Source organism: Carcharhinus amblyrhynchos, chromosome 2, assembly GCF_965287045.1.
Source record: "Carcharhinus amblyrhynchos chromosome 2, sCarAmb.v2.hapA, whole genome shotgun sequence".
Lineage (NCBI taxonomy): Eukaryota > Metazoa > Chordata > Chondrichthyes > Carcharhiniformes > Carcharhinidae > Carcharhinus > Carcharhinus amblyrhynchos.
In genome coordinates this window covers 116,262,978-116,278,840 of record NC_137325.1, presented here as the reverse complement: position 1 = coordinate 116,278,840, position 15,863 = coordinate 116,262,978, and the positions used below count along the sequence as shown (strand labels likewise).

Here is a 15,863-nt window from a genome sequence, read left to right as displayed (position 1 = left end):
CAAATGCTATGCTATGAAGTTCATGATAATGCATCTAGCTACTACTTTCCTACTACTGATGCTAGGCTCACTGGTCTATCATTCCTTGTTTTCTCTCTACCTCCCTTTTTGAATAGTAGGCTTATATTAGCTACCCTCCAATCTGTAGGAACCATTCCAGAGTTCAAAGAGTTTTGAAAAATGGGCATCAATGATCCAATATTTCTAGGGCCAGATTACTTCCTTAAGTACTCTAAGACGAAGATTATCAAGACCTGGAGATTTATCTGCCTTCAATCCCATTAATTTCTCCAAAAACATTTCTCTATTGATATTGATTTCCTTCAGCTCCTCACTAAAATTTGTGTTTCTCAGTACTTCTGGTACATTATCCATGTCTTCCTTTCTAGTTCATTGAGGTAACAAGGAAGTTAGATAAAGGAGAACCACTGGGTGTGATTTATTTAGATTTCCAGAATGTCTTTGACAAGGTGCCACAAGGTGACTGTTAAATGCGTTAAGTGCCTATGGTGTTAAGGATAAGATCCTGCCATGGATAGGGAATTGGCTGGCCGGCAGAAGGCAGAGAGTGGGACAAAGAGGTCTTTTTCAGGATGGCAGCCAGTAACTAGTGGTGTGTCTCAGGAGTCAGTGCTGAGACCATAAATTTTCACAATATGCATTAACAATTCGGAGGAAGGAACTGAAGGCACTGTTGCTAAGTTTGCAGATGGTACAAAGATATGTGGAGGGACAGGTAGTATTGAGGAAACAGTGGGGCTGTAGAAGTTCTTGGACAGTTGGGGGAATGGGCAAAGAAGTAACAGATAGAATACAATGTGGAAATGTGTGAAGCTATGCATTTTGGGAGGAGGAATAGAGTTATAGACTATTTTCTAAATGGAAAATGCTTAGGAAATCAGAAACACAAAGGAACTTGGGAGTCATTGTTCAAGATTCTCTTAAGGTTAATGTGCAGGTTCAGTCAGCAGTTAGGAAGGCAAATGCAATATTAGCATTCATGTTGAGAGGGCTAAAATACAAGAGCAGGGATGTATTTCTGAGGCGGTATAAGGCTCTGGTCAGACCCCATGTGGAGTATTGTGAGCAGTTTTGGGCTCCAAATCTAAGGAAGGCTGTGCTGATCTTGGAAAGGGCCCAGAGGAGGTCCAGAAGAATGATCCCTGGAATGAAGAGCTTGTCGTATGAGGAATGGTTGAGGACTCGGGGTCTGTGCTTGTTGGAGTTTAGAAGGATGAGGAGGGAATCTTATTGAAACTTACTGGAGACTGTAGGGCCTGGGTAGAGTGGATATGAACAGGATGTTTCCACTAGTAGGAAAAACTAGAACCAGAGGGCACAACCTCAGGCTAAAGGGACAATCATTTAGAAGGGATGAGGAGGAATTTCTTCAGCCAGAGTGATGAATCTGTGAAACGGTGGCGGCCAGGTCATTGAGTGTCTTTAAAACAGAGATAGATAAGTTCTTGATTAATAAGGGGGTCAGGGATTATGGGGGAAAGGCAGGAGAATGAGGTGAGAAAAATATCAGTCATGATAGAATGACAGATCACACTCAATGGACTGAGTGGCCTAATTCTGCTCCTATGTCTTATGCTCTTGTAGTCTTATTGTCGAAGACAGCAGCAATTTACAAAGTTAGTTCCTCAGTCATTTCTTGGTTCCCCATTATGAATTTTCCCATTTCTGATTGTAAGGGGCCTGCATTCATTTTTGACAATCTTTTTCTCTTACATATCAGTTGCTATTGCACCAACGCACCTCTCCATCTTCTTCGCAGCAATACTCCACCCATCACCTTGTAGCTCCTGCCGGAGTGAAGCTAATCTATGGGGCAAACGAAAAACTGTTCAATGTCCAAAAGGCTGCAGACCAAAGCCAAGGCCACCCCAACTTCTATGATTGTGCTGCAGTGCACAGATGATACCTATGTACATGTATACTCAGAGGCCAAGCTATAAACCATCATTAATGCATTTACTGAGGCAAATGAGAAGATGGGCCTCGAACTAAACATCTGGAAAACAAAGATTATCTACCAGTGTGCTCCTGCCACACAAAAATGCCCCCTGACCATCAAGATCCACTTTGACCTCCTTGATAACATGGATCATTTCCCATACCTAGAGAACATCCTCTCAGAGCAGGCATCGACAATGAAATCCTGCATCAACTCCAATGCGCCAGTTCAGTCTTTTGAAAACTGAAGAACAAAGTATTCATAGAATCATAGAAGAATCATAGAAATCCTACAGTACAGAAAGAGGCCCAGGGCTGAAATGGTCGCTACGAGAGGACACAGGTTTAAGGTGCTGGGAAGCAAGTACAGAGGAGATGTTAGGGGAAAGTTTTTCACTCAAGAGGGTGGTGAGTGAGTGGAATTGGCTGCCGTCGGTGGTAGTAGAGGCGAACTCGCTGGGGTCTTTTAAAAGACTTCTGGATGAGTAAATGGGATCCAATAGCATTGGAAGTTACAGATAGTTCTATGGCTTGGTAGATATAGATGTGATCGGCGCAACTTGTGGGCCAAAGGGCCTGTTTGTGCTGTAGTGTTCTATGTTCTATCATCATCATTTGCTGCATTCTTCACAACATCACCCAACAGCAGGGAGACCAGCTGGAGCAGGAGGAGAAAGAGGAGGAGCAGCGAGGGAGCGAGGTGGGCGTCCCGCCATATGAAGAACAGAGAAAAGAGGGCAGGCGGCCAGCGAAGATCCGTTCACACCTCTCCTCCACAGCATCTGGCAGGTGCTCCTGGATGGCCTCTGTGAATCTGGGTGCAGGTTTGCACTCAGACATCTTTGTGGCATGACTGGTTGTGTGTCCATTCCTGCAGCTCATATACAACTCTGGCTTATTAGGAGAGTGCAGGCACAGTGAGTGTGACCAGTCAAAGGCCCATTGGCTACAAATACTTGTGAGGAAGGTTGCATTCAGTTGAATTTCATGCATCCCTTGGGGTGCTGATTAGCTGCCATTCAATAAGCTGCTGTGTCCAGGCTAGAGTGCAATACTCAGGACTCCCATTCAAGTGAGGGAATGATCGCAAGCTGAGGTTGTGCATGTCAGCACAACACAAGTTCTCTGCAGGACAGCAATGAAGAGAGTATGTTCAAGGGATGGAGGGATTGGGTACCCGCATTATCCAGAACCATGGGGGCATGGGGTGAGCAGGCTGCCATGTCTGTGTGTGGGTAGAGATGGGGAGGGGAGTTGTCGGGGGGGGGGGGGGGGGGCGCAGTGATATCTGTATGAGAGAGGGTGTCCAGCAATGTCTATATGGGGGAGGGGGCCAGCAATGTCTGTATAGGGGAGGGGGCCAGTGATATCTATATGGGGGAGGGGGCACCAATGAGGTTTGTATGGGAGAGGGGGAGGGGGCAGTGATGTCTGTGGGGGAGGTTGTGGGGCCAGCGATGAGGCCAGTGATGTTTGTGGAGAGGTTGTCAGGATCAGTGATGAGGCCAGCAATGTCTGTGGAGGAGTTGTCAGGGTCAGTGATGAGCCAGCAATGTCCTGGGGGGTTGTGGGGACCAGTGATGTCTGTGGAGGGGTTGTTAGGGTCAGTGATGAGCCAGCGATGTCTGTGGGGGTTGGATGGCAGTGATCTTGATACTGGATGATCTCCCAGCAATGTGCACATGCGTGGGTTCGCGCTCATCCCGCTGATTTCGGGCTCTTTGGTGTGAATTAGCCCCATGCTCTGAGCTTTTAATAATATTCACGATTGTGACCTCTGCATTGCACAGAGTGGGGAGATTCAGGTCTGAAGTTGCGCTGAAAAAACCGTCATGATTTGGACCAGTTTTCCCACCAATCCAGCCGTGTTGGGAGAATCACGGCCAAGGTTACCCAGAGGCCATACAGTATGGATGAGCTACCTCCAGATATCAGCGCATCCAGCAAGGCTGTGACTGATCTGTGCACCATGGTGGTGAGCCTCCATTGTCAGCAGCTCTATAAGGTCACTGTGACCCTAACTTTGTTCACCTCAGGGGAGGAGAGGGTCTAATGGGTATTATTGCTGGACTATTAATCCAGAAACTCAGCTCATGTTCTGAGGACCTGCGTTCCAATCCCACCACAGCAGATGGTGGCTTCTGAATTTAATTTTAAAAATCTTAAATTAAGAATCTACTGATGACCATGAAACATTGTGGACTGTTGGAAAAATCCATCTAGTTCACTAATGTTCTTTCGGGAAGGAAATCTGCCATCCTTACCTGGTCTGGCCTACACGTGACTCCAGAGCCACAGAAATGTGGTTGACTCTCAACTGCCTTTTGAAATGGCTGAGCGAGGTGTATCAACCATTACGAAGTCCTGCAGCATTTCAAGATGGCAGTTCACCACCACTTCTTAAGGGCACCTAGGGACGGGCAATAAATGTTGGCCAGCCAGTGACACCCATGTCCACAAATGAATGAAAAGAAGGTTCATTCAGGGATGTTCTGAAAGGGCAGCAAACCATCACAATTCAGGAGACCCTTGCTGTGGCATTCTGGAGGGTGCCACCTGATCGGTCCAGGCATCTGTATCTCAACTTAAGCAATCTATTGTTGATTTGGTTGCATTATTAAAGCACTCTTTTGCGTCAGTCCTTGTGTTTCTCACTGGTATCATCACCCATCTTTAGAGTGTGTATACCATATTGGCAAATAGCCATCCTTCCACGTATGGCGGTAGTTGAAAATCTGTGGCACATGGGAGTGCTGGAGACTCTAACCATTAGGACTGCTCCCAGAGTATCAAGACTTGCAGGATCCATTGGCAATAGTCACAGACATAGAAGATCATGAGGGAGCAATGGAGAGAAATCCCTTCTGGTTGATGAAGCCTCTGGCTAGGCTGCCAGAACCATAATGGTGTAGTCACAGGTTCAGGTCCTCTGTCATCACAGACACCTGAGATTCTGGTGTCACAGGCAGAGGGGTGAGGAGCTATTGTCCACATTCAGAACTGATAATGCCAGGTGTAGAAGTCCACCGCTTCCTCCCTTGCAAGGCACACTCATATCACCCTGCTTTCCTGCAAGAAGCTGGTGGAGACTCCAGGTGCCTCATCCCTTTCTCCCTTGAGCTCAGGGACAAGGTGATAGCATACAGGTCTGTGTACATCCCCAGAATCCACCAACTGGTCAACTGTATGTGGATCTCCAGAGTTGTTAATAATCTCTGTGAAGCAGCCATACATGTACACAAGAGGGAGATCACAGCCCGGAAAACCCTCCATTGTCCAAGCTATATTCACACACTTCACACAGAACATTTAGCTCCTGCCACCTTACTGATGGCTCCAGAGAAACATGATCAGCCTGAGCCCGGGTCTTCCATTCTCCTCCAAGTATCAATGGCTTCATTTGTTAGATTCCAACAGCTGCTCAGGCCACATGATTCCAGATGTATTCCTAAGCTCCTACACATGGAGATGACAGTATCTGCACTAGTGTGGGGTGCAGAACTAAGGCATGACCCTGTAATCTCTGAGGTCCTTTCTCTCTCCTCTGAGATGGACAGATGATCCTGTGATGGCAGCTCACTGCTTCAGCAATTGACCTGCATGAGAGTGCAGAATGACCAGGTCTGTCAACACAACAATCATTAGCTACAACTTAAATATGCGTCTGATATTTGGAAGGCAAGACCATTCTTCATGTTCACTTGATGGCTGCCCTTTTTCCATTTCCAAGGTGACTCACCCTTCCTTGATTGAACTCTGACCTCACTGTCCATGAGGCAATGACCTGCTATCCAGCCAGCTCAAGGATCAGTTTTATCAGCATTATCAGAATATTGGCACCTCAGTAAGTTATCAAGTTTCAGAACAAGAACAAACACAATCTGGTAAGACCATATCACAATTGTATGTGCAGCAGCAGGAGATTAAGATGGAGCAGCCCTCTGGCAGTTGGAGGGTCCCAGTCTGATGATGAACCTCTGGAACCATCTGTAAGGCAACAAATGTTGAATGTCCAGCATGAGATATGTGAAACTGACGTGGAGTTACCAACTGGGTTGCGCATTCTGGCATTGTCTTTGAAGGTGTCCATCAAGCTCTTGAGTACTGTGATCATCTCCTTTGCAGAGTGCTCTGCTTTGTCTGTGGATGAATTGGCCACTGCCGAAGGGGGAGCAGACCCAGCAGATTGCAGAAGCCATTAGGAGTGATGCGCTCTGACTTGTGACCTGGGACATAGTGACAATTTCTAAGGTTCGGCGCTCTGCGTTCAGCTTGGTTTGATAATAATCAAGTCAACTCCAGATAGAAGATTTATACCTTTACTATTTTACGATGTCAGAGCTAGTTTTCCTTAGGGTGGGCAAGTCCCGCACACCCAGGCAAAACTAACTTCTTTGTTCTACTTTTTCCAAACACTTATCCCAGTCTGTAGGCGGGCTTCCAGAGCATTAGCCTGTTACAACTTGTCCCCGACTCTTTTACACCAATAGAGCGGTAGTATAGCTGCATGCACAGTTCATAATGTTCTGAAAACCAATCAACTCTGTATACGCTCTCATCGCAATAAATCCTTACACGACAGTTAAAACACTTGGTACTAGGTACAGCTAGACTACAGAGTGTGATGAATGGCACTTCTGCATACGTGCAGGACAGCATGTTCACAGCATGAGATTACAAACTATACAAAAACCTTATGGCTTTTATATTCTCAATAGAGCCAGGCAACAGGGAACTGGGAGCCTGGAGTCACATCCAGTGCCCAATCCCTGTCTGAGAAGCAAGGAGGTTCAATCAGACCTCATGGCTAAGGTGAGCAGCAACTGCCGCCATCTCTAATGGGGACATCTCTTGCCTCTCTGCCATTGGTACAGTCAACCTCAAGTGCCACAGCAACAGAAGCTACTCCAACTATGCAGGAGACATTTACCATAATGGGGCCCTCAAACCTCCACCGCCTAGAGGAGACTTGTCAAAGTCAGCCTGGGTAAGGGGGGGCGGGGGGGAAGGATCAGCAGCCTGCCTTTCTCCTGATTGCAAGGGAGGAGACAGTGACGTAGGCTGGAATTCTCTGGCATTCACACCCCTCCACCACTGCCAGCAAGAATGGAGCATTTGACACTCAGCCAAATCTCCATTCACTGTAATGAAACCAGAGAATCCCAGCTGTGGGCGAGGTTGGAGAATCCGGCCCATGTCAATGGACAAGAAATTCAGAGGCCCTATGGTCTGGGGGCAAGTATTTGAATTTCTCCACATTGGTTGGTGGATTTTAAATTCAATTAATAAATCTAGGATATATAAAACGAATCTCAGTAACGGTGACCATGAAATTATCAATTGTCATAAAAATCCTCAGGGTTCGCTAAGAGGAACAATACCTCATCTTCAGATTGGGCACTTTATAGCCTTTCAGACTTAACACTGAGTTCAACAACTTCAGAGCATGAGCTCTCCCCTCCACCTTCTCCCCATCTCCATTTATGTTATTTTATTTCATTTCTTTTTATCTTATTAATCCATTGTTATTATTTTATATTCTTCTCCTTATAGTATAAATTTCATCCTAGTTTCTTTGCCTTCAGCTCTGATGAAGGGTCATCCAGACTCAAAAAGTTAACTTTACTTTCTCTCCACAGACGCTGTCAGACCTGCTGGGACTTTCCAGTATCTTTTGTTTTTGTTGTTGTAAAGTTCGCTAATGTCCTTTAGGGAGAGAAATCTGCCATTCTTATCTGGTCTGGCCTTTGTGACTCCAGACCCACAGCAATGTGGATAACTCTTAACTCTCCTCTGCAAGTGGAGAGCAAGAACTCTTTTCAAATCAAATGTCCTGGTCTGGCCTGCCAGAGCCTTAATGGAGATAGGTGTGTAATCTCTCACTCCCTGTCCCCTGGCTATTGCCATGGAGCCTCAGGCTCATTCGGACTGACCGCTGCAGTCCAGTGAATGTGATATATTGGCCTGCTCACCTGCGCATTGCATTGTGAAAATCTTTATGCAGGTAGGTAGCAAGCTGCGTTAAATCACTGAGGTCTCCTGAAATTATCCAGATGCAAAAGAAATTAGAACTTCAGTGAGCTTCAGGACAACTGGCATTGGATGACCACCCATGACATTGGAAATAATCTCCTCGGTCATCATCTCACATGGAGATGTCACTTGACAGCCTGGGTCTCCTCTGGCATTGTGTCTCAGTCATTTGCAGGTATATTAGAGTAAATTTCGCAGATACATGAATAGACAGGGATTAGAGGGATATGGAACACATAGAGGCAAAAGGTTATTAGCTTGGAAAGGCATTGTGTGCCAGCACACACTGAAGAGCCTGTTGCTGTGCTGTACTGTTCTTTTTCCCACCCGCCTCAGGAGTGATCATGAGCTGATGGAAATTTGACGGATCGTTGAAAGGTTCATTGACCACGGGTGGGAATTTCCAGTCGCTAGGCAGGAGAAACTGGAATATCTTGCTCTCGTTCACACTCAGTATTGGGTGAATAATTCCTCCTTTTACATCTCTGTGGCAGCAGCATTTGCCATCAGTAGCCCCTTTCCTCTTGTACAGGTCAGGGACCCTCAAACACTCCCTGTGCCTCCTGTCCCTGACCATCTGGTCACCTCCCACTGTTTCTCAATCTCCTGCTCCTTCTCGTTTTCTTTTCCTCGTTGGAGGATCTGCCTCCCATGGAGACCGCAATCCCCATGGAGACTACAAACCCCACGTTGCTCCAAGCACAAAGGCTGCAGTGCAGACTAAGTACTAAGTGCACAGAAAGCCGGGATTAAAAGCCTTTCTAATTACCAATGCATCCTCAGCTTCCCAGAAGGTAAAAAAAATAAGTTTCCCACCAGGCCTTTATTCCACACGGAGACTATTATTGTAGCTGACTGCTAATGAGTATAACTATCCCTCATTTACAATTTGAAAAAGACAGGATGGATCCCAATTTTGAGGGCAGGCTGTCCATTTTATTGTTTCTTACCAGCATGATGGCATTAGAAACACAACATGATGTCATCAGGCTAAATATTCCTTCGTTCCAGGCACAGAGCCATTCCATTTCCAGCTCATGTTATTCAGTCCAGTCTTTCACCACTTTGAAGCCATTTAATGCAACTGAATGACTTGCTAGACCACTTGGGAGAGCAAATCAATCATATTGGTGATACTGGAGTCACGTAGTGGCCAACATGTCAAGGATAGCCTTCCTGAAAGGATATTAATGAACCAGTTTCGTTCTAATTGGAACAAAAAATGTTATGGTCACTTTTACTGACACCATAGTGGGAGATTTAACCTAAATAAATGGGTGCACTTGAGTATGCAGAGGGGTAATGGGGTGCACTGTGGTCAATCTTGTAAAAATCAGGTTCCCACCCAAACCCATTTCTAATTTAACCCCTTCTACCTTTAACTGAGGGGGGGGCAATGAGTTGCAACCAACACATCCCAAAGAAGTGAGTTGGCACTTTAAATATCAAGAGGCGGCGAGTCTTGTAGTTATTCAGCTTTTTAAAACCAACTGCGGTCAGCCAGGTTTTCTGAACTTCAGGAAACCTGGCAACAACATCCAAGAGTTGGTGGATCCGGAATATGCATTTTTACATCTGTTATCTGGATCCAGGGTATCCGCAGAGTAACTTCTGGAACTGGCAACCCAGCTTTATCTTTGCCATGTAGCCTTGCTCCTATCCGCCTCAGGCACAGAGTTCTCCAATCCAATCTGTGCGGCATGGTGGCACAGCGTTTAGCACTGTTGCTTCACAGCACCAAGGACCTGGGTTCAATTCTGGCCTCAAGTCACCGTCTGTGTGGAGTTTCCACATTCTCCCCATGTCTGTGGGTTTCCTCCGGGTGCTCCAATTTCCTCCCACTGTCCAAAGATTAGGTTGTTCAGCCATGTTAAATTGACCCTAGTGTCGTGAGATTAGCCGGGTAAATATGTGAGGTTATGGGAATAGGCTTTGGATGGGGTTGTAGTCAGTGCAGACTTGATGGGCTGAATGGTCTCCTTCTGAACTGTAAGGATCCTATGAACCTGATCTATTTCCATCCTGCTAATCAGCAGGCCCCTGATCTCTTCAAAGAACCACAACGTCTCCAACCTTAAGGCTTCAAGTTCCCCTCTGACCATTCCACCCCCCCATCCCCATCCCCCCAGCTCCCACACGTACCTTTGATTCCACCCTTAGACTCCTGATATTCTCCACCTCCATCACGAGTTGCCCAATCACCGACCCAGCCTCCCAACCTCCTTGATTCAGATATTCTGGTGCCTTGACGCCATTCTGCTGAGTTGTGTTCACTCCAATGTTTCTACCTGATATCTTCCTGATATACATTCTCTCATGTGCTACTTACGTTAAGTATAGTGCACTGTTATTTATGTGCTTCTGAAGAGCTATCAGAACGTATCAAGTTTATTCGTCTGTGTTGTTAAATACCTTGGATTCTTGGGTAGTAGAGATTGTTTTCTGTTGTCATTGGCATGGTATTAATTTTGGGAGAAGATTTGGAAGGGGTCAAAATGGCACTGACCCAGCCTCCCAAGATTAATACATGGTAAAGTAATTAGCTGTCTGTTTTGACGGGAAGCTTCTTCCACCAGCCCTGATGGATATGCATGTTTGCATTATTGGTCAGAAACCCATTTTAACTGAGAAAACATGCAGATTTGGGTGTGAAAATCTGTTTCCCAACTCGAACCAACCTCCAAGCACCCATATCTGGCTTAAACTGAATAATCATAAAAACGAATTAGAGTTTATTTGCATTTCCAATAATCAAAAGTTTTATTGCACTGCAGTTTGATAAGAACATTCAATATAACTATAAAACAGTTCAATTTAGTATTTCAATTAAGGAAATTATAATATGTTCAGCTAGAATTCCAGAGCAACAATCAAACTAAATCTTGATGTTTAGTGGAAATATTCTAAAGTGATTAATGGTATTAAAAACATATTTTGCACTACTTGCATCCTAACTCCATGCAGTCATACATATTCACAGGCATCGCAGGCAAAAAAATTTACTGTATAATTTTCATTAGTTGCAAGCATTCTTTTGCAAATTAAATGTACAAAAATTCTTACAGAATTCCATTATTTTACTTTAATTACTTGCATTACTTTAAAATTCCTCTGATGCAAAAACAATAAAAGTAATATGCTTACTGAGAAAGAATATAGCTGGTGTACCACATAACCACTTAATCACTGTCTATTCAGCAATAAGTCGGCATGGTAGCACAGTGGTTAGCACTGCTGCTTCACAGCTCCAGGGATCTGGGTTCGATTCCCAGCTTAGGTCACTATATGTGTGGAGTTTGTACGTTCTCCTTGTGTCTGCATGGGTTTCCTCCGGGAGCTCCAGTTTCCTCCCACAGACCAAAAATGTGGGGGTTAGGTTGATTGGCCATGCTAAAATTGCCCTTTAGTGTCCTGAGACGTGTAGGTTAGAGGGATTAGTGGATAAATATGTGGGGGTAGTGTCAGGGTGGGATTGTGGTCGGTGCAGACTTGATGGGCCAAATGGCCTCTTTCTGTACTGTAGGGATTCTATGAAGTCAGCAATTCCTTACTGACTCTCAGAATTTGAGGTTTCCATGAACATGCCACATTGGCAAATTTCTGCAAATGCCTTTGTTAAAGCATCTATATTTAACCACAAAGTAATGTTCAGATTATTACTTGAGTGGCATAGCATTCAGAATCTGGACGCTGGGGTAACTTGGAGTAACAATCTTGAGTGAAATTGCTGGCGAAGCATTACTATTTTCCAGACATGAAAAAAGTACTTTCTCCTTTGTCAATGCGACTAATAGTAATTACTTTACAACTGAGTTTGTTCATGAAGTGTTTCTCCCACAGATATGTTCAGTGGCAGAGTTGTTTTTCCAAAGTGTGGTTGGATAGCAGTGCTCTCTTCAAGCAGTGACACTACAGTGTGTATTGTTGTCTTTGGATCAAGGAATGTTACCAGTGGCAAGTTTATGTTTTTTTCCTGATAAATACGATTCTGTACTGTCATACTCAGCATGGAATCAAGGCCAAAGTTGGAAAGGTATGATTCTTCCGTAAAATCTGCAGGGTCAGTATTGCTGACTTCAGACAACAATGCAATGACATACTGTTCTAGTGTCATTGTTGAATTACCAGTTAAAACCTGCTCTTTGGCAAGCCATTTTTTACTGATCTCATCCTGTATGAGTGAAAAGAATCGTGCTTTGAGGAATTCACTTTGAGAGACAACATTCTTATATAAATTTGAGAAATTAAATTTACATATAGCTTGTTGTGGACTGTTCAGTATCAAACAGCGTTCAAGGCATTCAGAAATCTCTGAAGGTTCCAAAATCATTATGCCTCTTGATTCCAGAAATCTTTGCGTGCTGTCCTTATTGAGTAACAGGCCAAGGTTTAAAGCACCCCAGTTTAAAGATTGCCCTACAAACCCTTGGTTTTTCCTATAGTGGATAAAGAAGTCAAGAAACGAGTTTGCTGCAGAATAATTTGCCTGAGCAGAGTTTCCACTGAATGATGCAATTGAGGAGTAACATACAAAATAGTCCAACTGGAAGGATTGTGTTGTATTGTGAAGATTCAGGACACCTGCAATTTTGGGATTCAGAACTTTTTCAAACAATGATTGGTTTAGAGTATGAAGCAGGCCATCATGTAACACAACCGCACTGTGAAAAACTCCTTTAATTGCAATCTTTGGAAAAGTGCAGTGAGAGGCATTGATTGCTTTCTCAACATCTGACAGCACTGAAATGTCACAAGTTATGCTAGTTACACTGGTCCCAAACTGATTCCAGAGGTTTTTAAATTCTTCCTGCTTCTCATTCGATGGAATGCTTCTTGACAGAACAATGACATATCCACCACCATGTTTGGCAATGAAATGTACTGTCTGCAAACCAAGTCCTGTAAGGCCTCCTGTCACTATATATGCAGCATCACTTTTAAAAAGTTGCTTTTGGCTGTGATACACTTGTATCTCTGACATCCTACTATTTGGTGCACATGTGCCCTTCAGGTCTACAACTGGAACAGCTCTGCAGCTAAAATATGATTCGACCCTGCATTCATCCAGATCACAAATCACTTGCTGAAAATTAACTTTTGGTAAATCAAACTGCTTTCTATTTAAATGCATTGATCTCATCCACTTGTAAATGTCATGTGCAGATTTTGTAAGATATCCTTTCTGAAATATGTTAGCTACCTGCAAAACGTGGATATAAACATTATCCTTTTCGAAACCAGGAATGCTTTGAGAAGAATCGAACAGCTGGCTGTTGTCAAAGAGAACAACAACATGTTTAGCAGAAGAGTTGTTAACATACTTTGCGATTAAGGATGTCTTAATAGGAGGCAGGAAAAGCAATGCATCAGAATGAGTAAAAGCAGATGAAAAGTCATTATGTTCAATTTGAGCTTTCCAACCCAATCCATTGGCCGCCATGGACAACACTCTGATCAGACATGATTCTGGCTCCATGGAAACAATTACCAAACATTTGCAATATTTTGCTCTAGGCAAAATGTTATGTAGTATTTCCCATGCAAGTGTGAAGTATGATACGCATGGTGTCTGTTTCAATATTGGAATTTTACTGCTTTTGTAACAAACAGATGCAGAAAGGGTGACCGTGGAAGATGCTGCAACTGGATAACATGTGACAACATGATCTCCTATTTTACACGTCTTTACATCACTGTTGACTGCTGTGACTGTACCACTGAAGTCTAGAGCAAGTAGTTTGTGGCCATCTGTCATTGTTTTGTTCCAGTACATGGTCCGTCCAAAGTTCATATCTGATACACTGATTGGAAAGTAATCGGATGAATGGATGCAAATTTTATCAATTTTAATGTGCACAGTTTGTTTTGTTGGCTTATTCATTTTCCCTTGTCCTGGTGTTGCATGGAAATTTACAACTTTATAGGGATCCATAGTTTGGAAATCAACAGTTTCAAAACCTGAGTAAGGGACCGCGCTGTCAATATTATCAGGCATTTGATTGGGCATTCGTGTGATGTGGGATGTATACACCTTTCCTAGCCTAATCATTACTTCAGGGTAATTATCAGGCAAGGTAATTGCATTTACTAATGCAATGATATCTGCATCAGTGGCAGAGCTGATGTCAATCAATTGAAAAGTAACCTCTGGAAGTTCTGCAGCACATGATCTGGTCATACCCCATAAGGCAAAGCCTGGAGTGATTTGATCCACTGTTTTTTCTGATATCCTGAATGTGATTGTTCTGATAGACTTCGAGGATTTTTTCTCACGAACTAGTTGAAGAATTTGACGATAAATCTCACAGCACCTGCTAATGTGCTCCACCACTGCTTTGCTGTTTTGGTCAGTTAAATTTTGCATCCCCCACATGAACAACACTTCATCAAAGCTGCTCAGATCTTTTATATTGTGCTGTTTTAGTATCTGCATAATTTCTGTGTCCCTCACTGTCTTAGATTCTTGGAAAGGAATATATGAGGACTGTTTATGCAAGAACCTTTGAAGGGCACGAGCAATTCCATAGTTATCTGCAAAGACCAATGATCTGGGATCAGAAACATGATCTCTACCTTTGGGAAGATGAACAATTTCCTCCCAACTATTCTGGTAAAAAAGGTCATTGAATTCTGTGGAATTTTGTTGGCTAAGAAATGTAATTCTGACATTTTTTAGTTCTGCAACGAGGGCTCCCTTTGTATCTGTAAACCCCCCGGAGGCCTCAAAAAATTCTGTAGTACTTTTACATGTCCTCAGATACATCATCATTTCCTGTTGCATTGGTCAGCACACTATCAAACTCCCTATGGATGTTGGGAAGGCTGCTCTAAAATGTGAAATTTTCAATGCAATGACAGCTGCCATTTGCAGATAATAATCTAAAATGACTGGATGGAAGTGGTAATCATGCATCTGCAACACAATCTCTTCAGGTAGCTTGATGCGTGTTATAGCTTCCTTTAACTCAGCCCCATAGAACACATCCCCAAGCTGTCTGAAAACTGAACTGTATTGGAAACCTAAAGAGGAGAGCTTGTTATAGATGTCTTCTGCCTTTATCTTTTCTTTGGCCCTTTGTGAAATATATGGAAGAGCAATAAAGTTTTCTTCAACAATGCATTCTGATTCTTTACGAGCCTCTTCCTTTGCATAAGTGGTAGTAGATGCAAAAACAACAAACTTGGTCACTTCACCTTCCTTGCTAAGTTGTACTTTGAGCTCAGTTGAGTTTGGTTGCACAATACAGGGATTCAAAAAAGTAATACCGATTTGGCACAAACTGAGTGGCATCTTTGGCTTAATACTTGCCAGGACAGATGCTAAGCCAAGTTCCACACGTAAAGTGCCTGGTAATATAGACACATTGTTGTTTTTGTGTTCTAATATATATGGCAGTGCCATTGGTGTTAGGCTGTAGTTGTATTGTAGTTGGGTCGAGGGAACCGTGGTGCACAAAGGATGTGTTGAACCTAGTCAGGAAGAAAAGGAAGGTGTACAAGAGGTTCAGGGAATTAGGAGATGTTAAAGATCTTGAGGAGTATAAGGACTGTAGGAGGGAACTTAAAAGGGAAATTAGGAGAGCCAGAAGGGGTCATGAGAAGACCTTGGCGGGTAAGATTAAGGAGAATCCCAAGGCCTTCTATAAATATGTGAAAGGTAAAAGGATAAGAAGAGAAGGGATAGGACCTATAAAAGGTGAGGGGGGAAAGGTTTGTGTGGAACCAGAAGAAATGGCGGAGGTGCTTAACGAGTACTTCGCCTCAGTATTCACGGTGGAAGCCGATCTGGGAGATTTTGTTATGGATTTGCAGCAGATGGAAAGGATTGAGTACGTGAATATTAAGGAGGAGGATGTGTTGGAACTTTTGAA

At 43.8% G+C, this 15,863-nt stretch overlaps 1 protein-coding gene across 1 annotated transcript in view; it reads right to left on the bottom strand.

The window, feature by feature from the left end:
* Positions 1 to 204: 204 nt before the first annotated feature.
* Positions 205 to 15,863, bottom strand: part of LOC145359876 (phthioceranic/hydroxyphthioceranic acid synthase-like) — a 38,121-nt gene continuing 22,462 nt past the window's right edge. The window contains 4 exon segments of the mRNA XM_080214705.1: positions 205 to 385; positions 1,735 to 1,827; positions 7,932 to 7,998; positions 11,995 to 15,462. Coding sequence (XP_080070831.1) covers positions 205 to 385; positions 1,735 to 1,827; positions 7,932 to 7,998; positions 11,995 to 15,462 — 3,809 coding nt within the window.